This window comes from Geotrypetes seraphini, chromosome 10, assembly GCF_902459505.1.
Source record: "Geotrypetes seraphini chromosome 10, aGeoSer1.1, whole genome shotgun sequence".
Taxonomy (NCBI): Eukaryota; Metazoa; Chordata; class Amphibia; order Gymnophiona; family Dermophiidae; genus Geotrypetes; species Geotrypetes seraphini.
In genome coordinates, this window is record NC_047093.1 from 35,923,259 (window position 1) to 35,948,663 (window position 25,405).

The 25,405-nt window shown below is 44.6% G+C and overlaps 2 protein-coding genes across 6 annotated transcripts in view; one reads left to right on the forward strand and one right to left on the reverse strand.

The window, feature by feature from the left end:
* LOC117368501 (T-cell antigen CD7-like) overlaps positions 1-21,694 on the reverse strand; it is a 44,857-nt gene extending 23,163 nt beyond the window's left edge. The window contains exon 1 of one of the 2 annotated variants that reach the window (XM_033962230.1): positions 21,570-21,694. In XM_033962230.1, coding sequence (XP_033818121.1) covers positions 21,570-21,693 — 124 coding nt within the window. In that variant the 5' untranslated portion in view covers position 21,694. Of the gene's footprint in view, positions 1-4,390; positions 4,484-21,569 lie in introns of those variants that run through there. The other variant, XM_033962231.1, reaches the window with a different exon arrangement.
* The window catches only part of CD7 (CD7 molecule), a 28,939-nt gene continuing 5,130 nt past the window's right edge, over positions 1,597-25,405 (forward strand). The window contains exons 1-2 of one of the 4 annotated variants that reach the window (XM_033962235.1): positions 1,597-1,646; positions 24,866-24,968. In XM_033962235.1, the coding sequence (XP_033818126.1) occupies positions 24,902-24,968 (67 nt within the window). In that variant the 5' untranslated portion in view covers positions 1,597-1,646; positions 24,866-24,901. Of the gene's footprint in view, positions 1,647-11,679; positions 11,865-24,270; positions 24,297-24,865; positions 24,969-25,405 lie in introns of those variants that run through there. The other 3 variants (XM_033962234.1, XM_033962233.1, XM_033962236.1) reach the window with 3 other exon arrangements.

Genomic DNA, 25,405 nt, shown 5'->3' on the forward strand with positions numbered 1-25,405 from the left:
CATATACTCCACTGACAATTAACTCTTGGACCCAACTAGGTAGCTCCTATCTCATGGGTGCCTATACCACACAACCTACCAGCTCAAGTCTATTAACTACCTCGCACTACTCAAAAATTGAACAATTCCTATCTCTCTATAGAACTGTATCTTCTCCTATTTTAATAATAATAATATGTAATAATAACTTTATTTTCTATACCGCCATAATCAAGCGACTTCTAGGCGGTTCACATTGAAAGAAGGCTGGACAGTCAGCGAATAACAATAAGTTTAAATAGAAAGCTTACATACTAATTGGAGTTCCATGGGTAAAGAATACATGAAAGGAGCTTCTTGAGAGAAAGAAAAGGCATTTACAGAGGGGGATATCCTAGTGAGAGGGAGAGGACTGTTTTAGTCAATGAATTTGTTGAATAGGGCGGTTTTAATTGATTTTCGGAATGCACTGTAAGTCGGATTGGGTTCATTTATGCAGTTTTTGTTTGTAATGTACCAATTTGTATACCCATAATTTCAAATTGTAAGTTACCTTGAATCTGTTTGGACATAGTGTGACTCAGAAATTCCAGATTAGATTAGATTAGTTTAGATTTCAAAGGATAGAATTATGTACTATGAATACTACACTGCTTTGGGATGTAATTTTAAAAATAGGACTGGCCAAAAAGTCTCCCTTATGGAATAGGTAACCTGGTCACCCGAGCCATGTCTAGCCATGCTTCCTGCTCCCCACAGGGGCTACTGGCATCACAGTCCTGCGGCTAAGCAACTACCGAAATTCTCTGATACTTGACAGCCAGGTAGGCGGGCATTGTCCTCATGGGGGTAATTTTACAAAATACATTATTCAACAACTAATACATTACAAAATACATTATTCAACAATTAATAAAACAACTACAAACAATCCAAAACACAGCACTGAGACTCATCTACTCATTGAAGAAACACGACCACATTTCTCAAATCGCATTGGCTTCCAATTCCAGCAAAAATACAATTTCAGTTCTACTGTCTACTATTTAAATCTTTATACGGTGTGACAGGGAAGCTCCTGTCACCAGTTTAAACCCGGTTTTAAACCCTGCCATGCAAAGGGCTGCCCCTATTCCTAAGCCCAGGAAGCTACCCATTAACCCTGTTCCTATTACAAAGAGCCAACAGGCAGAGCAAGGCAGAGAGAGAAGGGCAGAAACCACAATATCTGATTTAGGGCACTATAATCCCTTTTATAATTCCTTGGGCAGTTCTCCAGTAAAGCCTCCGGTAAAGAAAACTAGCCCAGGAAGGGTTAAGGAAAGGGGCGGAGCTGACAGGCAAGACGAACCCAGAGGCAGGAGAGAGACATGCTGTGCAGAGCAGGAAGGAAACAACTAGGAGTTTTCTTTCACATTCCAGGACTAAAGAACAGGCTGTCCTACAGCCCTCGTGAATTAACAAACTTCTGGCTCCCAGGTAGAAGCTCAAGGGAGGAGAAAGGCTTCCAGAGCAGGGCTGGCCGGTAGCTGCCCCTGAAGGGAATTCCTATCCAGCCTCAGAGAGCGGGGAGTCCCTAATGGAGATAGAGATAGAGGTCTCTGAAGGAAGTGAAATGGAGTGCAGTCTGGCAGCCTGGGATCTCCTATCTAACTACAGTCAATAAGGTAATGAATGGGGGAGGGGAATGAAAGCTAACGTCTTACTGTGCAGCGTTCTTTCTCCCTTAGGCAGGACTGTAAGGAAGTGTGAATGTGTCAATTAGAGCCCGAGAGTTAGGCCTTGCAGAGAGAGTGAAGGAGGTGGGAACCCTAATTAACCTGAACGGGAATTCAGTGACCTGAGGTTACATAGCCCTGAATAGGGGAACTTTTGGGTGGGGTCTTAAACCAGTCAGAAAAGGGTGGATGGTTCCCCAGCCCCTACCCCAGGAGCATAAGGGTAGTGGGGGCATGGTACTTCAGGTGGGTCAGGTGGGAAAAGCTTCCTGAAGTATCCACAGGCACAATTGGTGAAACTGAAGGAAAAAACGTTTTTGTTTATTTTTGGTTTATCTGCCTGAACAGCAGTCTGGACTCTCTTATAAAGGAGAAGCATTGCTGATGTATTATTTGTTTCAAGTCCACTCAGCCAAGAGGGACTATTTGAGACCCAGTGCCCTGAACTGGGGATAATAAAAAGAAAAATCTGAACTTTACAAAGTGAGCAGTGTATTGTACTTTCTACTGGGATTATCCAGCGGGAGTCCTCCAGGGAGCGCTCCGTCCTGCGCCTGGGGCAGGAGCCGGGTTGCCAGCGCTAGGCTTATCCCTGGCCCCGCCACAACGGAGACAGCCCAAACTACCTGAACAACCACCTCATCCAAAACACCTCAACCAGGCATAGGAAAACTCACACCTCATTCACCCCCAATCAGGGAGGTTAAATGGAAAAAACTATATGATGGCCTCCTAGCCACTCAAGCAGCCAAACTAGACAACCAAATCTCCAATCTACTGACGGCGTCCCCAGACTACAAAACATTTAGAAAAGAAATAAAGACAATACTCTTCAAGAAATCCCTAAAAAGACTTAACACCGCAAGTTTAATTCCTTCCTCTTACTAAATCCCCAACCCCAAAACAACCAGCCCTACTCTTTACTTTCCTTGAAAATGACCAGATATCTTTTTGCAATACATCTTCGATAACTCTTTTGTAATCCGCCTTGAATCGCAAGGTAGTGGCGGAATAGAAATCCCTAATGTAATGTAATACACAGAGCAACCTCTATGGAGCCATTAAAAAAAATCAAGTGGAGAAAAAAAAAACCTCAGTTCAAAAAGAGCATGAACCCGTAAAAATCAAAGGATCAGCTCACATTCTTCCATTGACAAAAAAAACAACCCTCTACATTTGCAAAAAAAAAACCCCCAAAACCCTCCACATATGCAAAAACTACTCTATATCTACTGCTTCCAAAAATATAAAAAAATTGAACCACAAACTATTTGAGTGGAGAAAAAAGCCTCGGTTCAAAAAAGAACACAAACCTGTCAAACCAAAGGATCCACTCACATTCTTTCGTTGGCAAAAAAAACAAACAAAAACAACCCAAACAAACCTCCACATAGGCAAAAACTGCTCTGTATCTAGTGCTTTAAAAATAAAACCTGTCTCTTGCTCTTTTCACCAAAAATAAGTTACAAATTATTTGGTCTCTCAATGAAGTGCCATTAATAAATTGATCTCCATAAGTAGCATAGTAACATAACATAGTAACATAGTAGATGACGGCAGATAAAGACCCGAATGGTCCATCCAGTCTGCCCAACCTGATTCAATTTAAATTTTTTTTTTTTTTAAATTTTTCTTCTTAGTTATTTCTGGGCAAGAATCCAAAGCTTTACCCGGTACTGTGCTTGGGTTCCAACTGCCAAAATCTCTGTTAAGATTTACTCCAGCCCATCTACACCCTCCCAGCCTCCCAGCCATTGAAGCCCTCCCCTGCCCATTCTCGACCAAACGGCCATACACAGACACAGACCATGCAAGTCTGCCCAGTAACTGGCCTTGTTCAATATTTAATATTATTTTCTGATTCTAAATCTTCTGTGTTCATCCCACGCTTCTTTGAACTCAGTCACAGTTTTACTCTCCACCACCTCTCTCGGGAGCGCATTCCAGGCATCCACTACCCTCTCCGTAAAGTTGAATTTCCTAACATTTCCTAGCAATTCAAAATCTTCATGCATTCAAGATAAAAAATCTTTATATATACAAAACACTTATCTGCAAAAGGCACTCTTATCACACTCCCTACAGGAATCCCGTTTCCTGAAAAATTGCTGCTTCAGGAGAAGACTGTCAACACTCACGTCACTGAAAGCTCTCCTTTGCCATCTGTATTAGTTCAAGAGCTGCCCTGGCACCATTAAATGCAAGCACATGATGCTCTGGGTTAGTCTAACCATTAGGCAGACAAGGGGTCCCATCTTCTGAGGATCTGACAAAACATCTGCAGTGAAAACAAGTGGAGCTCAGAACGAATTACATGAATCAGTTAGCGTGCGCTTTTACTTGCAGGGACGTTCACCTGTTTTCAAGTAGCCCATTCATCTGGGTACTTTAGAAATCCCTCGCTGCTCCTTGTGACCCTGGGCAAGTCACTTAATCCCCTCATTGCCCAAGGTACACTAGATAGAGTTTGAGCCCACTGGGACAGATAGGGGAATATGATAAAGTACCCAAATGTAAAACCACTTAGGATATAAGTGGCATATAAGAAATAAAATAAATAAATAAATACTCCAAAGGCTCTGTAAAGGCAATGGGTTGGAGTCTGAGAAGAAAAATAAACCAAAGTGAATTATTTGCTTGAGTTAATTGAAGTTAATTGAAAGAAGACTTTAATAATAGGCTTTAATACCTACCACCGAGAGATGGGACACTCAGAATCAAAAGAACTAATGAGAGCGATGGGCAGCTCTGTATCAATGACATTGTCACAGAAAATATCCCTTGCATCCTCTGCTGCTGCTTGATATCAGATTGGTTTGGCACAGTCTAATAAAACAATTAAATCCCTCCCACATCCTGGTGTCATTAGTGACTGTGGGCTGACTAAATCATGCTGCACGGGAGGATGGGAGGGAGGATAGAAAGATGCTGTGGAAGGGGATGAGTAAGAGGGGAGGAAAGATGCTGCACATGGGGGGGACGAAGAACTGCTTCCAGTGATTTGGGCAGCACTATTGTCAGGGATGGAGTCGGAGAGTGTTAGGGATATTTGGGAGAGGCTTCAGGGGTCAATCTAACAAGGGCTTATTTTTGGGGTAGGGCTTATATTAGAAGCATCTTTAAAAATCAGGCTAGGGCTTATTTTCAGGATAGGTTTTATTTTCGGGGAAACGTGGTAGTCAAGTGTTTGTAAAGCAATGTTACTTACCGTAACAGTTGTTATCCAGGGACAGCAGGCAGCTATTCTCACTAGTGGGTGATGTCATCTGACAGAGCCCCGATACGGACATCTTGCAAGCATGTCTTGCTTGAAGAAACTCAGAAGTTTCGAGATGCCCGCACCGCGCATGCGCCAGTGCCTTCCCGCCCGATGCTCCGGGCATGTCTCCTCAGTTCAGGTAGCTAGCAGAGAAGCCAACCCAGGGGAGGTGGGTGGGATGTGAGAATAGCTGCCTGCTGTCCCTGGATAACAACTGTTACGGTAAGTAACATTGCTTTATCCCAGGACAAGCAGGCAGGTATTCTCACTAGTGGGTGACCTCCAAGCTAACCTCAATGGGATGGTGGGAGAGTTGGCAACTTAGGAGAACAAATTTTGTAACACAGTTTGGCCAAACTGCCCATCCCGTCTGGAGAAAGTATCCAGACAATAATGAGAGGTGAACGTATGAACCGAGGACCAAGTGGCAGCCCTACAAATCTCCTCAATCGGTGTCGATCTGAGGAAGGCTACAGAGGCTGCCATTGCTCTGTCCTTATGGGCTGTGACCTTACAGGGAAGGGGTAATCCAGCCTGGGCATAGCAGAAAGAGATACAAGCTGCCATCCAGTTGGAGATGGTGCGCTTCGATACAGGTCGTCCCAACTTGTTTGGATCAAAGGAGACGAAAAGTTGAGGAGCAGTTCTGTGTGGTTTGGTGCGATCCAAGTAGAAAGCCAAAGCACGTTTACAGTCCAGAGTGTGAAGAGCTGATTCTCCAGGATGAGAATGAGGCTTTGGAAAGAACACTGGAAGCACAATGGATTGGTTGAGGTGAAATTCAGAGACCACTTTAGGCAGGAATTTAGGGTGAGTACGAAGGACCACCTTGTCATGATGGAATACTGTGAAAGGTGGGTCCGCCACCAAGGCCTGAAGCTCACTGACCCTGCGAGCAGATGTGAGGGCCACCAGAAAAACCACTTTCCAAGTGAGAAACTTTAGTGGAGCCTTGCTCAGAGGCTCAAAAGGAGGTTTCATAAGCTGAGAAAGGACAACATTTAGATCCCAAACCACTGGAGGCGGTTTGATAGGAGGATTGACATGAAAAAGTCCTTTCATAAATCTGGAAACCACAGGATGAGAAGAGAGAGGTTTCCCTTGTAGAGGCTGATGGAAAGCCGCAATAGCACTCAGGTGGACTCGTATAGATGTTGACTTGAGACCAGACTGAGACAGATGTAAAAGATAGTCCAAAACAGAGGATAGGGAGGCTCGCTGAGGCTCCTTAGAATTGGAAATACACCATGAAGAAAATCTAGTCCATTTTTGGGAGTAGCATTGACGAGTAGCAGGCTTCCTGGAAACCTCCAAGACATCCCTCACCGCCTGGGAAAACTGGTGCGGAGTTACGTTGAGAGGAACCAAGCTGTCAGGTGGAGAGACTGCAGGTTGGGATGAAGCAGAGACCCCTGATGCTGAGTAAGCAGTGAAGGAAACACTGGAAGTAGGCACGGTTCCCTGCTGCTGAGTTGAAGTAGAAGGGAGAACCAAGGTTGCCTGGGCCACCGAGGAGCTATCAGAATCATGGTGGCATGGTCGGACTTCAGCCTGACCAGAGTCTTTTTAATGAGAGGGAATGACGGAAACGCATACAGAAAGCGTTTCCCCCAATCCAGCAGAAAAGCATCTGCCTCGAGGCGATGAGGAGCGTAGATCCTGGAGCAAAACTGAGGCAGCTTGAAATTGTGGGGAGCCGCAAAGAGGTCTATCTGAGGCGTTCCCCACTGAGCAAAGATCTGATGAAGGGGCTTGGAGTGGAGTGTCCATTCGTGAGGCTGGAGAAGACAACTCAGTTTGTCTGCCAAGACATTGTCCCTCCCCTGAATGTAGACAGCTTTGAGGAAGGTGTTGTGGCGAACCGCCCAATCCCAGACTCTGAGAGCTTCCTGGCAGAGGGAGGCCGAGCCCGTGCCCCCTTGCTTGTTGACATAATACATGGCGACCTGATTGTCGGTGCGAATGAGGACCACCATGTCGTGAAGCAGATGTTGAAAAGCTTGAAGAGCATAGAAGATGGCTCTGAGCTCCAGAAGATTGATTTGATGGAGTCGGTCCGCACTGGTCCAGAATCCCTGAGTGCGAAGCCCATCCAGATGAGCCCCCCAGGCATAGGTCGAGGAATCGGTTGTGAGAACCTTCTGGTGGGGAGGAGTGTGAAACAGCAAACCTCTGGATAGATTCGAAGAGGTCATCCACCAAAGTAGAGACTGCCGAAGAGCAGGAGTGACTATGATGTGTCGAGTCAACGGGTCTGACACTTGAGTCCATTGAGAAGCTAGGGTCCACTGAGGAATTCTGAGATGGAGCCTGGCAAAGGGCGTCAAATGAACTGTAGAGGCCATGTGGCCCAGGAGGACCATCATGTGTCTCGCTGAGATGGACTGGCGAGAAGATACAGACTGGCAGAGACGAAGAAGAGCATCCATGCGCTGAGGAGGAAGGAATGCTCGAAGCTGGATGGTGTCCAGTACCGCCCCGATGAAGGGAAGGGACTGGGTAGGCTGCAGATGAGATTTGGGAAAATTGATCTCGAAGCCCAGGCTCTGCAGGAAGCAGATCGTGGTCAAGGTCGCCGAAATGACCCTTGGAGCTGACGGGGCCTTGATGAGCCAGTCGTCGAGGTATGGAAATACCTAAAAACCCCTGTTCCGGAGTGCAGCGGCCACCACCACCAGACACTTCGTGAAGACTCTGGGAGACGAGGACAGGCCGAATGGAAGCACTCGATACTGCAGATGTAGATGTCCCACCCGAAATCTGAGGAAATTGCGGGAGGCCGGATGAATGGGAATGTGAGTGTAGGCCTCCTTGAGATCCAGAGAGCATAACCAGTCGTTCTGCTCGAGGAGAGGGTAGAGAGAAGCAAGTGTCAGCATGCGAAACCTCTCCTTGACTAGGAATTTGTTGAGGGCCCTGAGGTCCAAAATGGGTCGCAGGTCGCCCGTCTTCTTCGGAACAAGGAATTACCGGGAGTAAAAACCCTGGTTCAGTTGGTCCGTCGGGACCGGCTCCAAGGCACGAAGCCGGAGCAAAGCCTGAGCTTCCTGGAGAAGAAGGGCGGTCTGAGTGAAGTTGGAAGGATACTCTCTTGGAGGGTGGTCCGGAGGGACCCGATGGAAATGAAGAGAGTATCCTTCCTTGATGATAGTAAGGACCCAGAGGTCGGTTGTTACGGCCTCCCAGCGATGATAAAAATGATGGAGGCGCCCTCCGATGGGAAAAACAGGGGGAGGCAGAACGAGGTTGGTTATGCCCTCGACGAGACAGTCAAAAAGGCTGAGTGGTCTTAGGGACAGCAGGCGATTGAGACTTAGGCTGACCCTTTTGGGGAGGCTGACGCTTCGCCGGTTGCCTCGCAGGAGGAGTTTGCCTCGGCTTATAACGCCTCTGATAAATCAACGGCGGACGAGAAGGTCGAGACTGCTGAGGCTTAGGCTTCGGCCGAAGGATAGATTGGAAGGACTTTTCATGGTCAGACAACTTCTTCGTGACAGTCTCGATGGATTCGTCAAAAAGATCCGCCCCATCACACGGGACGTTTGCCAGGCGGTCCTGAAGATTCGGGTCCATATCAATGGTCCGCAACCAGGCCAACCGGCGCATCGCCACCGAGCAGGCCGCCGCTCGGGCGGAGAGCTCGAACGCATCATAGGCAGATTGCATTAACTGAAGCCGAAGTTGGGACAGCGAAGCAACCACTTCCTCAAACTCAAACCTAGCCTGGGATTCGATGTATGGTGTGAACTTCCGAAGCACAGGTAGAAAAAATTCCAAGTAGGCTGCAAAGTGGAAATTGTAATTCAGGACTCGAGACGCCATCATCGAATTCTGATAGATGCGTCGACCAAACTTATCCATGGTTCTGCCCTCGCGGCCCGGAGGCACTGAAGCATAGACCTGGCCAGGATGAGACCACTTGAGCGAGGATTCGACCAGGAGGGACTGGTGAGAAAGCTGAGGACCCTCGAAGCCTTTATGATGCACCGTGCGGTACCGAGCATCCAATTTGCCAGGGACTCGTAAGGAGACTCGAAGCATCGCATGAAGGTCTGGTCGAGGAGCTTGTGCAGGGGAAGCCGCAAGGACTCTGCAGGCAAGTGCATGGTATCGAGGTACTCTTTGGAATATCGAGACCCAGCATCAAGAGTAATGTCCATGTCATCCGCCATCTGCCTGAGGAACGATGAAAAGGACAGTTGGTCTGCCGTCGCCGGTCTGCGAGACGGACTAGAAGAAGAAGAGGCTTCAGGCTCCAGAGAGGCCTGCGAGCAACAGGACGAGTAGAAAACCTCAGGGTCCTCGAACTCCGGGCCCGGAAGAGGAGACCCAGTCGAAGCAGCATACCCCAACCGAGGCAATTTCTTCTGAGGCGAGACGGTCGAGTGTCGAGAGGAATGCTTTGAAGAATGTCTGGATCGATGCCCCTCCCGATGCCTGGAAGGGGATCGAGCCCGTCTGTGAGAAACTGGCTCAGACGCCTCCAAGGAGCAGATTGGACTCAATGCCGTCGATCGCAGAGGCTGCAGAATCGGAGGCTCCCCCGACGCCGCCCAGGTTTGATAGGGGGTTCGGAAGAACTTGTCCTGCTTCCTGCTATGCCCAGGACTGGGTGGCCCCGAAGGTGGACGCCACACTGAGTCATGGGGCGGAGTAATTGGTTCCAAGGGAGGCAGGTCACTAAACGAGGCTTTCCTCGAGGGGATGGGCTCCAAGGGAGGCATATCACTAAGGGAGGCCCTCCTCGAGGAAATCGGTTCCAAAGGAGGTACAGCGCTAACGGAGGACCTCCTCGAGGACCCGGACACCGATCGCCGCTCCTCCTCGCCGAGTAACGAGGTAGTGCGGCGAGGAGGAGGAGGAGGGGGCGGTCCGCCCCTCAAAGCCGAAGCTGGAAGGTCACCCTGGATGGTGGAAACGACGCCGGTTTCAGGAGGCCAAAAGCAGCCGGGGAGGCAGAGGGCTTCGCAGAAGGAGTCGAAGCACCTGTCGATGTCGAAGCTGCAGGATCCGATGAAGCTTCCATCTTGAACATGGACTCCCACAGCAGACAGCGACGCTTAAACGCTCTCGCCGTCAGAGTGGAGCAAGGCCGGCACGATTTCGGGAAGTGATCCGGTCCCAGACACTGTAAGCAGCGTCGATGAGGGTCCGTGAGCGAAATCGCGCGCTGGCACTTGCTACACTTTTTAAAACCGGTGATCGGCCGGGACATAGGCCGGAAAAGCTCCGCCGCAAGGTCAAAGGCGCGGGGCCCCAGCCACGCGACCGACCCGGTATCGGAAGGAAAATTTTTTTTTTTTTTTTTGAAAAAGAAATCAAAGAAAGAAATAAATGCACAGGAGAGCCAAAAGAACTCAACCCGCGGCAAAAAAGAAGGCAAAAAAAGAGATTCAATGGGCGCAAATTGAAGATAGACTTCTCAGCTCCGCGGAAGAAAAAGAACTGAGGAGACACGCCCGGAGCATCGGGCGGGAAGGCACTGGCGCATGCGCGGTGCGGGCAACTCGAAACTTCTGAGTTTCTTCAAGCAAGACATGCTTGCAAGATGTCCGTATCGGGGCTCTGTCGGATGACATCACCCACTAGTGAGAATACATGCCTGCTTGTCCTGGGATAATACTGTGTTTCCCTGAAAATAAGTCCTACTCCAAAAATAAGCCCTAAAATGATTTCAGGGTATGTATTAATATAAGCCCTACCCTCAAAAATAAGCCCTAGTCGCCGGCAGCAGCGCTTCTCCCGCCCCCCAGCGTTTCCCCTGCCCCCCTGCGCAACCCCCCTCCCCCTGCTGACCCTTCCATCTCTCCTTCCCATCCGAACCCCGACCACGAGTCTGAAATACCTGGTAACAAATGGCAGCATCGGCAGCACACGCCCCGCCGTTCTGTGCCGTGTTACTGATGACATCATCAGTGATGCAGGCTGCAGCAGATAAACGCCTGGAAGTGAAAAAGGTAGGCCGCTATGCAACCTGTACTGCCGATGCTGCTGTTTGTTTCCAGGTATTTCGGCTCACAGTCAGGATTCAGATGGGAGGAAGAGATGAAAGGGTCAGCAGGGGGGGTACGGGGTTCGCAGCGGCGGCGGCGGGGGGATGGGGGGATAGAAAGATGCTGCACAAGGGATAGGAGAGAGGGATAGAAGCTGCAAGGGTTCTGCTGCACAGGGAGGGATAATGCACAAGGGGATGGGTGAGAGGGGAGGAAAGGTGCTGCACATATGGGGGAGAGAAAGGAAATAGGAAGAACTGGGTTGGATGAGAGGAAGGGAGAGATGATCATTGTACATGAAAAAAAATAAGACCTAGTGCCATTTTTGGGCCCAAAATTAATATGACAGTGTCTTATTTTTGGGGAAACACGGTAGTTCTTATACAAGAAACTGAGCAAAGGCTGCAGAACATGGGAGCAGAACAGTGCTGAATAAATCTCAGTATTTTGACAGGGAGGGTGTGCAGCACAGTAAAAATACTGAATCCGGGATTCAGCAGGAAGACACTTCCCTTGTCAGCACAGGGGAAAGATACTTGCACTCATCTGATAAACATCAAGATAGCCAGCCAAGGGTTAGAAAACACAAGACATAGTCATTCTCAGATCAGCCTACACACAAGGGTAATTTAGGTCCCTGCACAGAACCCAGGAGGGGAGGGGAGAGGTAGCCCTCAATTATAGAGCTAGGTGTCGGAGCTCTGAAAACAGCAAGCAAAGAGTTAAGTCTTAAACCCATAAGAAGGTACCACACCCCTGCTGAGCACGTTAAACAGGGAACTAGGAATCAGTATGGGTGAAGCAGTCAGGAGAGAACACCTTTCCAAACTTCAGCAAAACAAGCAGCAGCAAGGCAGTCACCGTGTACTAACAGGTTAATAATGTCTTTTTGCAGAAATGACACTTTTGCATGAGGTAAAAATAGTTTATAAATCTTTCCTTTTGGCTAAGTCTTAATAATAATATTGCAAATTATAGCTAAAGAAACATATGAGCAAGAAACGGTTTTATTTTACTTTTGTGATTATGATAAACATACCGAGGGCCTCAAAAAAAGTACCTGGCAGGCCGCATGTGGTCCCCGGGCCGCGAGTTTGAGACCACTGGGCTAGAGCTACACTTTTAATTACACGTGTGAATGGATCTGATAGAGCTTTAATCGTGAGGATGTATTTAAAAAAATAAACAGGCAAAATTCTGTGGTCTTAAAAGTTTTAATATTCACTAATGTGGCCCGGCCCACACAGCTCAGGAGAACAGCCTTTTTGGCTGTGAGGATAGGAGCCACTTTTTTTCTTGAAATTCCCATTGTAAGTGTTTGATAACTTTTCAGAGTAAAGAATTCATCTTTTGGGATTCAATACAGTTGGAACTGTTTCATTAAGCTCATGAAAAATAGGGTTTGGGTTATTTTTCTGATTAGGTACAAGGAGATAACATGGAATTTAGTGAACCCATATAGTTAGGAAATTGATCCTATATTTTTTCCTATTTTGTTGTGAATAAGAATGAGGGACTTCCCTCTCATTAATGTGGGCTTGACGAAATTCATTTTGTAATACTACCTGTAAAGAGGTCTGTTTTTCCTTTATATTGTAAATGGTGATATATTTCCATTTTCCTTATTTTGGGCTCCTTTTACTGAGCTGCGTTAGGGCATTAACGCGCGGAATAGCACGCAATACAATGACGTGCGCGCTGGACGCTATCGCCAGCATTGAGCTGGCGTTGGTTCTAGCCGCGTAGCGCGGGGTTAGCGTGCTCTAATCTGCTGCGTGCGCTAAAAACGCTAGTACACCTTAGTAAAAGGAGCCCTTGGTGTTAATGCAAATGTAAATAATTATTTCAATAAAAAAAATAAAAAAAAAGACGCTGTAGTGTTTGCAGGGAGTCCGAGTCCTAACCCTGAGAGGGAAAGAAACATTGGAAACCGGCATAATTATTTGGCAGCACAACTTGCTAATCAGGCTGAGACGCCAAACACTGGGCTAGAATCACTAAGCCCACCGATCATGTCCCGACCACTTTGCGACCCCGAACCGATTCACTAACCTTCCTCCCGATCTGATCCACGCTTGCAAATGAGGGGAAACGGCATGCAAAGTAGGAAGGATGCGATTCACTAAATCATTGGTTCCCAACCCTGTCCTGGAGGACCACCAGGCCAATCGGGTTTTCAGGATTGCCCTAATGAATATGCATGGAGCAGATTTACATGCCTGTCACTTCCATTATATGCAAATCTCTCTCATGCATATTCATTAGGGCTAGCCTGAAAACCCGATTGGCCTAGTGGTCCTCCAGGACAGGGTTGGGAACCACTGCACTAGACCAAAGAAGGAACACCGATTGGGCTGGCCGAGCCAAAAACAAGCGACTGCTGAGGACCGGTTGCTCACTTCCTTGCCGATTGTCCTGCGCTCTGCCGCCCTGAAATCCCAGCCCTGCTAGCCTCAGATCAATGCTTCCTGACCCCCTGTACTCATTCTGTGCCCGGGAAAAATGAGTTTCAGAAGCCGTGCACAGCTAAAGCAGGCAAATGCGATCAGTGCCCTGCTCTCTGCCGCCCTGCCTCTCTGCCAGCCTCTGTCCTGCAGCGTCTTTGCTGTGCTTGCTGCTGTCTTCTACTGCCCCGTCATCGGGGGCTCCGAGGAGGAGGAGGAAGGGGGATCCCTGGTGTCCGAGTCGGCAAATGGGAAGAGGCTGCTGCCGCCGGGGGCTGCCCTTCCCTGTAGTGCGAGCCCGTGGTTTTAACTCCTGGGTTTAAAGCGGGGCTGCAGCCCTGCGGGTTAAAACCATGGGCTCTCATGTAGCATTGGAGAGCTTGTTCCATGATTTTACTGGATTCCACCCCTCAAACGTCTTTTAAATGTTCCTCAATTGAAGGCTACACAGAAAGAAGATGCATTGACACAATCGGATGTAAAATGTTTCTTGACATGAGATTAAAAGAAAGATGCAGACAGGATTCGGTGGTTGCTGACAGCAGCAGTCCTACGATACCTTAGTCTAACTTTCATGATAGGAAGAGGTTTGCTGCTGGGACTTTTCGCGGTGAAATGCAAAGCCAAGTAAAAATGGGAAAAAAAAGGAAAAAAAAAGCACAGAGAGCAAGCGCGTGCACAGACCATCTACAGGCAAAGAAGATGGTCTGCGTATGCGTCAGGATCGCTCGTCAGCGATCCGTGTGGTCGGTTTAGGGCATGCCCCCGATTCGCCGAATTTGAATGCTGATGCGTTGTGAATCTGGAGCCCGGCAACCTCACGGATCGGATCGGATCCGTGAGGTTAGTGGATCTAGCCCATTGAATGCTTTAGCCCTGAACTAAATCCTGATGTGGATAAGTGGGAAGAAAACTCACTAGCAAGTGACAACGTAACTTTCAATTCTAACGCAACAGGAGATTCAGAAATGCAGTGGCGGTCTGAATCAGCTGTTTCAAAGGAGGAAGTCCTTTAGAACTTAAGTTTGTTTCCAGGAAGCTGTTTAGGCTCTACTTTGCTTGTGAAGAAGTTTTACAGCTGAATCCACTGTATAAGGGAAAGTTGCAAAAGAGAGAAATAAAACTGCCTGTGTTTAGAGTTTGCCTGCACACCTGCGGCGCTGAGGAAGACCTGTGGGGGAAGGGCACCTGTTTGTGTGATGAACTGGCAAAAGCCAGGTTAAAAGAACTTGCCGAGTAGAATAAAAGGGGCTTTGTGCCTGAAGAACTTTGGTTTAAAATCCTTATGTTTATGGCTGTTTTTGAACTATGATGGACCAGAGTTATGGAGCTTCGTGAGAATCCTATTTTCTAAATGAAACAGTTTTTACTTTGACTTACAAGGAAAGCTCAATAAAGAACATTTGTTTGAGATTTCTTTGGTGCAGAAGTCTTATTTGCCTCATAATTCCAATCTGGCTACTCCATGGCTTCTGCTCGGCCAAGCATTTGGTGGTGGCATAGGCAAGCCTAGGCTTGCACCTATTCCCTGCCACAGAATATAGCTACAGCTTTACTTTACAGTCTTCGTAGATTTCCTCACTCAGAAGTCTCCTCAGGCTTTGTACTGAAAACAGAACTCCTCTGAATAGCCAAACACCGTTGAACTCACTCTGAGTTATATTGGCAATTGTATGAGGCTTTTATTCAGTTAATCCTTACTTCTGTAATCTCTGTAATCTGTACTCTCTGTAATTTGTAATCTCTGTAATCTGTAATCTCTGTACTTCTGTAATCTGTATCAACCAGACTCTGTAGTTTTTGAGCAACTTTCATTAATAACATGAAATAAAGAATAAGCACTTACAATTGATGACTTCAAGGCAGTTCAACTTTTACAGAACCTTCTCGCTCTACCAGCTTTCCTATTCAATAAGAGAGCTGGGAGTGTGTCCACGCCTTGTGAAAATAACACTGTTCTCCAGACTTAGATATAAAACTAAGCTGTGTTAGAAGAAATAAAAGTGAAAACCTGGTGGGAGAACAATGCTTGACTGAGGTTCTCATACAGCCATGCGGTCTGAAAAAATATGGCAACTGTTCTCTCTCAGACAGAACAAGAAGGGGGGAGGGACATAAATTCTATGGATGCAGTCTATCTCTCTGGGAGAAGCAAAGCCCTCTGGGGATTTAAGTCCACAGAGCACATTTTACTCATACATCTTAGCATAAGCACTTAAACTTGTTTTTATACAAGCAACTGAGCAAATTCCCACATAACATGGGGCAGAACAATGACTCTTGCTTTAATGTATGTTTTTCTGTGCTTTGTTTTCTGTTTTTTTTTCACACAAAATAATCTCTCAAGAGAAAATCTCTCAGAGCAAATGCTATCATTTTCAGATCATGGTAAATGTTTCAAAGTATTGGAGACAAAGTTAGTAAGATAGATTTGACTGAAGGTGATTTAAGAAAACTTAATATTATAATTCATAGAAAGTTAGAAGGAATGGAAAATATATCCCAAAATAAGAACTTGTGTTTTATTAATTTCCAAGGGTGCTTTATGAATTTCCAAGGAGAACTGGATTATATTTATTCATTTATTTATTTATTGGGATTTATTAACCGCCTTTATGGGTGTACAGCGGGTACAGTTTAACATAAAAGTTACAATTTTGATTCTGGCCTATCTTGTACACATCTCCCGCTGGCCTAGGGAGATACGTACAGCCATCTAGGTCCGCCTAAGGCTACTTCTGGGGTAAACCATGCCCACACAAGGCTACTTCTGGGGTAAACCATGCCCACACCTAGCCTTAGGTGTGCCTAGGCAGGCTTGCGTGCCTCCCTAGGCTCCTGGAGGCGCCTCCAATATAGGCCGCCTGCCTTGGGAGCTTTGTTTTTAAAAACGTGCATCCTGATTGGCTGGTTAGACAATGGTAGGACACCTACCGATGCCTACAATCGGGACACCATTTATAGAATCTGGGCCAAAGAGTTTGGGGGTTTAAAAATTCAGATGTTTCACGTGAGACTCAAAAGCGAAGAAACGTAAATTATTATTTTGTACATTATTTTCCAATAATTCTTTCTTCTTAAATCTATAGTATTTTTAATCTCAGCAGTCTGAATCGAACACAATTCAATTAATTCCTTATCAAATTTATCTAATAGAGGATTTAATGATGTCATTTCAACCTTTAATTCTTTTACAAGAATTCTATAGTTTTAACGGTTCTCCCTTCTGCTTCTATTTCCTATCTCCCCTCTTTTTTCAACCTTTCAAAGTCCTTTAGATCATTGTAGACCTATTAGAATGTTTATTTTCTTATTTTTCTCATCTATCACTATTTTATTTCTTCATTACTCTACTAATTGTCATTTTTTCCAGGTACTTTAGTTAGATTGTGAGCCTTCGGGACAGTAAGGGAAATTCTAAGTACCTATTTTACTTATAATTTTAATGTACCCTATTGTCTATTTTTCTGTAAACCGCTTAAAATCCTAACGGAGTTTAGCGGTATATAAGAAATAAATTACATTACATTACATTACTTTGTCTTCTTGTTTTTGTTATTCTTCCCTCAAGACTCTGAATTTGTGGGGACAAAGATTTCCCTAGATTAACCACCAAGTCCCACAAAGCTTCCATAGTAACATGAGGAGGTTTATTCAAAGGAAATTTGTGAGTTTGTGTAGAGTTATTTATTTCTCACTACACTGTATTTTCGCCTGAGCATCTCCACTAAGGGGCTTGCTCCAATTCAGCTGATGATAGATTTACAGATTCTTCAGTTGATAACTCGTCTTCTATAGGGCAGTCCAATTTTACGGTTCTCACTATAGGTAGCCCAGGGTCTGGAGGAGACTCAGAACTCAGCTCCTACTGATCCCGCTTCAGGGAACTAGTAATCTAAGGCTGAGAAGGAGGAACTCTGGCATCAAGACTTAAGGTGGTTTCAAGCCCAAGGTGATTTACCGCTCCTCCGCTTGTGAGCGGTGTCTCCAACGGGCCTAACCCTATCTTTTCTAGGGGTAGGGTTAATCATAATTTAGAAAGTGTAGATTTATCTCTAGATAGTTTCTGTTGTTGTATTAGATCCAGTTGTTAATCCTCTATTAACATTTGCTTTTACTTTGATTGCAACGTTTGCTTCTGATATTGAAAAATTTTATTTTAGACGTAGGAAAGTTAACTTTATGCGGTCATCAGGCATGAGTATTTCCAGACTTTGCTAAGAGAACTCTAAAGAGCCGGGGGTCATTTTTGTTACTTAGACCTAGAATTCCTTTTAAGACTTCCCTGCAGATTAATTATGTGGTATAAAAATGTGCACAGTTTTTTGTTGTTTTTTTTAAAAAAAAGCATCTTGGTTAATTGCGTTTCTCAGTAACATAGATGTCAGTACATCTATGAGGAAGGTTTGAAAAGTTCAGCAAATAAACAAATCCCCAATCCCGGCCCCCACACAAACCACCTCCGCGTCTGGAGGGCATCTGCACGGATGCGACGCGATGATGTCACACGCGTATGTGTGACATCATCGTGTTGCATCCATGCATGTACAGATGTCCTCCAGATGTGGCCCCGAGCTCAATGTTTTCAAAACCTGGACAAACTGCCGGGTTTTGAAAATCCATCCGGACGCTTGGACAGTCCTCTAAAAAGATGACATGTTTGGGTAAATCCTGACATCTGGTAACCAGGTGACATCTGGTAATGGACAAACTCAGTTTTTTCCAGGTATATGGAGCAGCTAGAAGAAAGGAACAAAGTCTGGAATTGGCAGTGGAGGAGAAGGGTAAAAATATAAGCAGTTTATCTGAGGAATGGAGTTCTCAGGGAGGTACATAAGGAGAGATAAGAGAGTTTCAATTTAATAAAATTTTGATTAAAATGCATGATCATGAATTCAATGTGATGCACAGATTTAAAATAAGGGAGTGACAAACAAAATCTTTTTGGGGGATTAAAAGACTTTAACACAAACAAATAAGTGGTGACAGGAACAAAAGGGGAGTGGAAAGACGTAAAGAAAAGGTGAACACTCGTAAAAGGGAATAACAACAGTAGGTTAAAATACACCCAATTTAATGGCCTTGTAGCTTTTAAGGTTCAAATGCATCTTTAAAAAGAAAGCATTTAAGATTTCTTTTAAATCTATCTAGATTATTTTCTTCTCTCAAATGTGCAGGCAACGAGTTCCATATGTGGGGAGCTGTCGCAGAAAAGATTGTATCCCGTCGAGTGTTAATAGTTCTTAAGGAGGGAACTGAGAGTAAATGTTTATCCTCGGATCTTAATGATCTAGATCACAGGTGTCAAAGTCGGTCCTCGAGGGCCAGAATCCAGTCGGGTTTTCAGGATTTCCCCAATGAATCTGCATGAGATCTATTTGCATGCACTGCTTTCAATGCATATTCACTGGGGAAATCCAGAAAACCCGACTGGATTCCGGCCCTCGAGGAGGGACTTTGACACCCCTGATCTAGATGGAGAGATACTGAGGTGCTGTGGCATGAACACACTTGTAGGTTAATAATAGGAGTTTGCACTCTATTCAGAGTCAGTGGACTGATTTGAGAAGAGGGGTAAGGTGAGCATAGCGAGTCATGCAGTTTTGCACCAATTATAGGGGCGGGGGGAGGGAGGCAATTCAGCGGGAGATCTGTTGGAAGTAAATTGCAGTAGTCTTAAGTGTGAGGTGACGAGAGTCCAGGTAGTGTGCTCAGAGAGGAAGGAGCAAATTTTGGCGATGTTGTAGAGACAGAAGTGAAGGGCTTTAGCAGTCTGTTTGATGTGCGTACAAAATGAGATGTCAGAAGTCTAAGATGACCCCAAGGTTGTGAGCAGAAGGGACTGGAATGATACTAGTATTATTTACAGAGATGGAGAACTGAGGGAGAGGAGCAGAGGGTTTGGAAAGAAAGAGGAGCAGCTCATCTTGGACATGTTTATCAAGTTTATCAAGTTTATTAACACAATTTGATAAATCGCCTATTATAATCACTAAGCGATGTACATAACAAAAAATATATCAAGTGCAAAGGGGTTGACATTTTAACATAAGAACATTTAACTTGAACAAACATACAGTGGGAAGGAAAAGATAAAAGTTACAATTTTTGTTTGGGGTAGAATAAGGAAATAACAGTAGGTAAGGGAAGTAATAACCTCAGCAATATTAAATTTATTATACTTTAAACATTAAAAGCAACTCTAAATAAATAAGATTTTAAAAGTTTTTTAAATATTAAAATATCTTTTTCGTTACGAATGTATTGGGGAAGGGCGTTCCACCATAGGGGACCAGTCACCGAAAAGATGTCGGCCCTTCTAGTACCGATGATTTTTAGGGAAGGAACTGAAAGAAGATTCTGGTTGGAAGAGCGAAGTGAACGTTGTGTGTTATAAGGTATCAAGAGTCTGGAAATAAATTGAGGTTCGCCACATGCTAAAGTTTTAAAGATAAGTATTATTATTTTAAATGTGATTCTATGGCTAATAGGTAACCAATGAGAGTCTATTAACAACGAGGAAACATGATCATATTTCTTTGCATTGTATATTAATTTTATTGAAGTATTTTGAATCAATTGTAATCTCCTTTTTTCTTTTAATGATATGTTGAGAAAGAGAGAATTGCAGTAATCGAGTTTCGATATTACTAATGAATGAATTAGTATTGTGATAGATTTAGGGGTCAGAAATTTGGATATTGATCTAATATGGCGTAATTTATAAAAGCAGTTTTTAACCGTAAGAGAAATATGATCGTGGTAAGTGAATTTCTCATCAATTAGTACACCAAGAATCTTAACTGATGGAACTAGATTAAGTGTGATGTTATTAAGAATGAATGGGATTGATAAAGTTATATCGTTCCTCCAAGTAAATAATACGGCTTTCGTCTTCTTTATGTTAAGTGCCAATTTGTTAGTGTTAAGCCAAGAATGAATTATTTCTAATTTGTGATTAATGGATTTGATTTTGTTTAGTTTCAGGTGGCGGTCAGACAAAAAGGCAGCAATGCCTACCAGACAGGCTGAGACTTTTTCTTGGTCTTTAGGTTTAGATTTCAGGTGTAGAGAGGTAGGTCTGGGAATCATCAGCATATAGGTGATACTGGAAGCCATGGGAATGGCTTTTGCCAGGACTTGCCTCCACACAACTGGAGGATTTCACTTGACAGGGGGAAGGAAAGGATTTGGGATTTTGCTCACACCTTTTTCAAGGTTAGCTCAAGGCGAATTACAATCAGGTTCTCTAGAAAGTCACTGTCCCTGGAATGCTTACAGTCTATGTTTATACGTGAAGCAATGGTGTATTGAATGATTTACCCAAAATCACAAGGAGCCACAGCGGGATTTGAACATCTCTTCCTTGTTTCTCAGCTGGTTGCTTTAACCATTTGGCTACTTCTCATTCTGCTTTTCAGCCTTCCCTACTGGCAGATCAAGTCTCTTCCCTGAAGAAGCCCTTTCTGGAAACGTCAATCGCTCCTCCTAAACTTACTTGCTCCACTTCATCACTGACGCTGAAACCGTGGATTGAAGACAAAGTTTTATTTTATTTTTCTTTCCAGCTTATGATTTATCTTTAATCTTATCTATTGTTTTGCCTTTTGTCTTTGTTTTGTTCTATTTCTATCATTTAAATTTCTCCAGAATTCTACTGTTCAACGGCTCCCCCTTCTGCTTCTATTCCTTTCTCTCCTCTCTTCTACCTTCCAAAGTATTTAGATCAATGCTGTCTTGTTAAAATGTTTATTTTATTTTTATTTTTCCTCTAACTCTACTTTTCACTTCTCTATTACCCTCCAGGTACTTTAGTTAGATTGTGAGCCTTCGGGACAGTAAGGGAATTTTTCAAGTACCTTTCTTATTTCTAATCTTAATGTATATTTTCTGTAAACCGCTTAGAACCTAACGGATGTAGCGGTATATAAGAAATAAATTACATTACATTACATTACATTACATCATCATTAAGGGCCAACACCGCCACAGAATCAAATGGCCAACTTAAGGACATTACAAAAGAAGTGCAGTCACATGAAGTACTTGAAGGGTCATTGTGAAAGATAAGTGCTGAGTCACATGAAGTGCTTGAAGGATCATTGTATAAGCGCTGAATCACATAAAGTGCTTGAAGGATCACTGTGAAAGATAAATGCTGAGTCACATGAAGTACCTGGAGGATCATTAGGCCCTCTTGGATGTGGCTGGTGGACCTTGGCTAGAGCTGAGCTTATGGCAGGAAGGTACTGGGCTGGAAGGAGGAAGTTGCTCTGAGTGGATTTCTTAATTGCAGGCATCCATATGCTGACAGAGAGAAACCACAGAGAATGTCTTAGTGAATATAAAATTCTTTTAGTTATCCCTTCAAGCTGTAGAAAGAAAAGACAATGAAAAAGCATAAGAAAAACCTTTTTTATTAGACCAATATTTTCAAACTATGAAATCATAAATCAGCAGCAGAGGGTGCTGGCACACCTCTCAAATGGAATCTGCAGTATATAAGTGTTACTTGTCTATGAGTCTGACTTAGGTGATTCAGTATATTTCTAAATTCTGTAGACAGTGTCATGCCAAACAATATATTATTGCACTACTGCTTGAAACTCACCTTAATGATTTCAGAGATAGCTGGGTTCACATCATACTAAATCAAAACAAACATCCTCACAGTATCCATTAAATACTTCAGGACTTCAGAGGTGAGAGTATCAAAGCAAAATGGTTCATAGACAAAATCGCGCGAGACAACGGCGCCCCCCACCCTCCGTCAGAGCCCTTTAAAATAGTGCTTTTCTTCGGCGCGCCGTCAACCTTGCGCTCAGTTGTCTGCGCTCAGTTGTCGGCGCGCCGTTGTCTCGTGCGATTTAGTCCCGTCACCAAGCAAAATCAGTGATAACCCGATTCACCAAAATTTACATAACTTTAAAAAAAAAGATTTTGTGTATTTTTTTTCTTTATATATACCAAAGATAATTCACTTTCCGGTTTACTCCCATAATAGAAACAATAACTTATCTTTTAGTCATGCTGGGGAGACTCATTGCCGACACGAATTCACGTTTCTCCATCTCTGCTTCACAATTGCTGATGAACTCAGCCGCTAGGCTGATTACTGGGGTTTCTAGAAAGATCCATATTACACCTATTTTGAAACAGTTACCATATTTTCACTCATATACCGCGCACCCGTTAAAACACGCACACGGGTATAGCGCGCGGGAAACTGTAATTTATGTAAAGAAATTTTTATATACCGCGCACACCTGTATATCGCGCATGCCTCCCCGACTCTTCCGTCGCCGCCCGACTCTCCTTTCGCCCGCCCCGACTCTCCTCTGGCCGCCCCGACTCTCCTTTCGCCCGCCCCAACTCTCCTCTAGCCGCACCGACTCTCCTTTCGCCCACTCCGACTCTCCTCTGGCAGCTCCGACTCTCCTTTCGCCCGACTCTCCTCTCCCCCTTGAAGTCCTGTCCCCACCCTGAAAGCCTGAAGCCCCCCCCGATGTCCAATTCACCCCCCCCACAGGACCGCTCGCACTCCCACCCCGAAGGACCACTTGCACCTGCATCCGCACCCCCACCCCTGACATCAGAGAAAGGGCGGGACCGCCAGAAGAGGAAGCAGCGCAGACGCAGGGCTCAGAGAAGGGGCGGGACCGCCGGCAGAGGAAGCAGCAGGACAACGGTAGGCAGCTTCTCCATGATGGGGGGGGTGGGGAGGCTGTGGGGGTGCGAGCGGTCCTTTGGGGTGGGGGTGCGGGTGCGAGTGCGAGCGGTCCTTCGGGGTGGGGGTGCGAGCGGTCCTGCGGGGTGAATCGGACGTCGGGGGGGGGGGGAACTATGTAAAAAAAAATGTGTACAACGCGCTCACGAATATAATGCGCATGGTTATATTCGGTTTGTAAAATCGTATATAATGCGCGCGTTATATGCGTGAAAATACGGTACATTGGCTTTTGATACAACAGAGAGTGCAATACAAGGTGTTATCCATAGTTCATCAGGTTTTGTATCAGATGGCTCCCAGGGTATTTTCAAACGTTATTGGAAATATATCGACCAGGAAGAGTGTTGAGTTCCGAGGGCGGGATGAGATTGACAGCGACCAGGGAATTGGGAGTGCACTAGACTGTGACGAGGGCTACAATATTTTCAGTAGCTGAGGTGAAAATGTGGAATGCACTAGCATGGAATTTGCAACTTTGTGCCGATTGTGTGAATTTTAAGAAGTTGTTGCAAACACAGCGATTTGTTAGTGCGTTCATGTAATATGTTTTAGCAGACAGCCATGAAGATGCAAAGAAAGATGTCCTTGTCTTATAAACTAGTTTTAATGATATGTATGCTTTATGGGAAGCTGCTTTGTTTTAGGCAGTATATAAATTTTCTAAATAAAATAAATAATTCCCATAATTTGGCCCACTTTCCTTTCCAATCACTATCTCCCATAAAATTAAAAGTATATTACAGATTGAAGCACAGGGAAAAAGCTGTTGCAGGCATGGTCACATGACAGGTATACAGATTGATCCTACTGTACAATTGGAATATGGTTAATTATTAAAGTGTCATAAAACTCTTCGTCACAGTTTCACCATATTCAAGACATTATAAGTTCTGCTACAGCCATTATGCTGACGTATATTATTTATACACACAAGCGTTAAGGCTGGAGTATGAAGAAGAAAAGAGACCACATCCTCAAAGGAAGCTTTGTTTGGGCCTGTAGGCCTATACATCTGTGACATTGGCAGGGCGGCATTTTATTACAGTTTTTAGAGCTGACTTTGCTTCTTTATACGTCTGAATCTTGTTCATGGTGGCCTTTTGAAGTGATTGAAACAAGAACTGGACTTCGCTCAGACGACTCACCGACTCACCGAAGAGGCCAGAGAACTAGGTTTGTTTCCTTAGTGTGTGGAAGAGAGAGAGGCCTTTCAAGGTTACAAAATCATCAACCCTTGGTTTGTTTAAGTTTTTATAAAGAGCCCTAGAAATGAAGAAAACTTCATTGTGAAAATTTAAGATATAATGTTTTTGCCAGTGGATATATTTTCATACATATAGAGATTTTTTTTTTTCCTCCTCAGTCCTGAGTCAGAAATTGTTGTGTTCACTCCTGTTACGGTTCGCTATAAGTTTAATTTTCATCCTTCAAGTCTCACATCGACAGTAAGATGTTTTAATGATAAAGCAGCTTGCCATGTTCTTAAAATATGTTTTAATTTCAGATATCTTACCTTTAATGAAAGGAATAAGAGTGGTTCTCAGAAATAAATAGGCACAAAAGATTATTTCTCATAGTCTGTGAACAAAGAGCTCATGTAGATTTTTTCTTTGTCTTATCTTCTCATGGGCAACTCCCCCCCCCCATAAGGTAGGCAGCTAAAATGACTCCTTAACACACCTCAGAAACAGTAGGAATAAATTAATGTTGGTGTTTCACACACATTGTGTGGAATCTAACAGGTGCGAGACTGCTGAAGGAAGAGAAACAGGAAAAAAATGAAGAGGTGTCCAGTTTATCCAGTACTATCACTACTTGCTGTTCTCCTGCACACCTACAATTGCGGTAAGTATGGTGGGGTTAATTTTAAAAGGAAGTTATACATTTACCTTATCTTAGATTTTCAGCTGCTATAGAATGTTAGTGTAAACAAAATGTAACATACGAGAAGCTGCTAGAAAGTTCTCAGCCCAAGCAAGAAGAGAATGACGTGGAGTCCTGAAACGTACAAGTTATTCCACGCTTTTCTTGGTACTTTTTCTTTCAATGAAAAGTGTCAAGAAAAGTGTGGAATAACTTGTAAGTTTCATGGCTCTACATCATTCTCTTCTTGGTTGTATTGAGAACTTTTCAGCAGCCCCTCGTATTGTGATGTCATAATGCCTCATTCCACCAATGCCTAAGAGCCAACCTCATCGGTGATGTCACAATGGCTTGGTTTCTCTACACTTGTGTCCATTTACTAGATGCATTTGCCTCATTGACTTGAGAAGTGTCAAGAG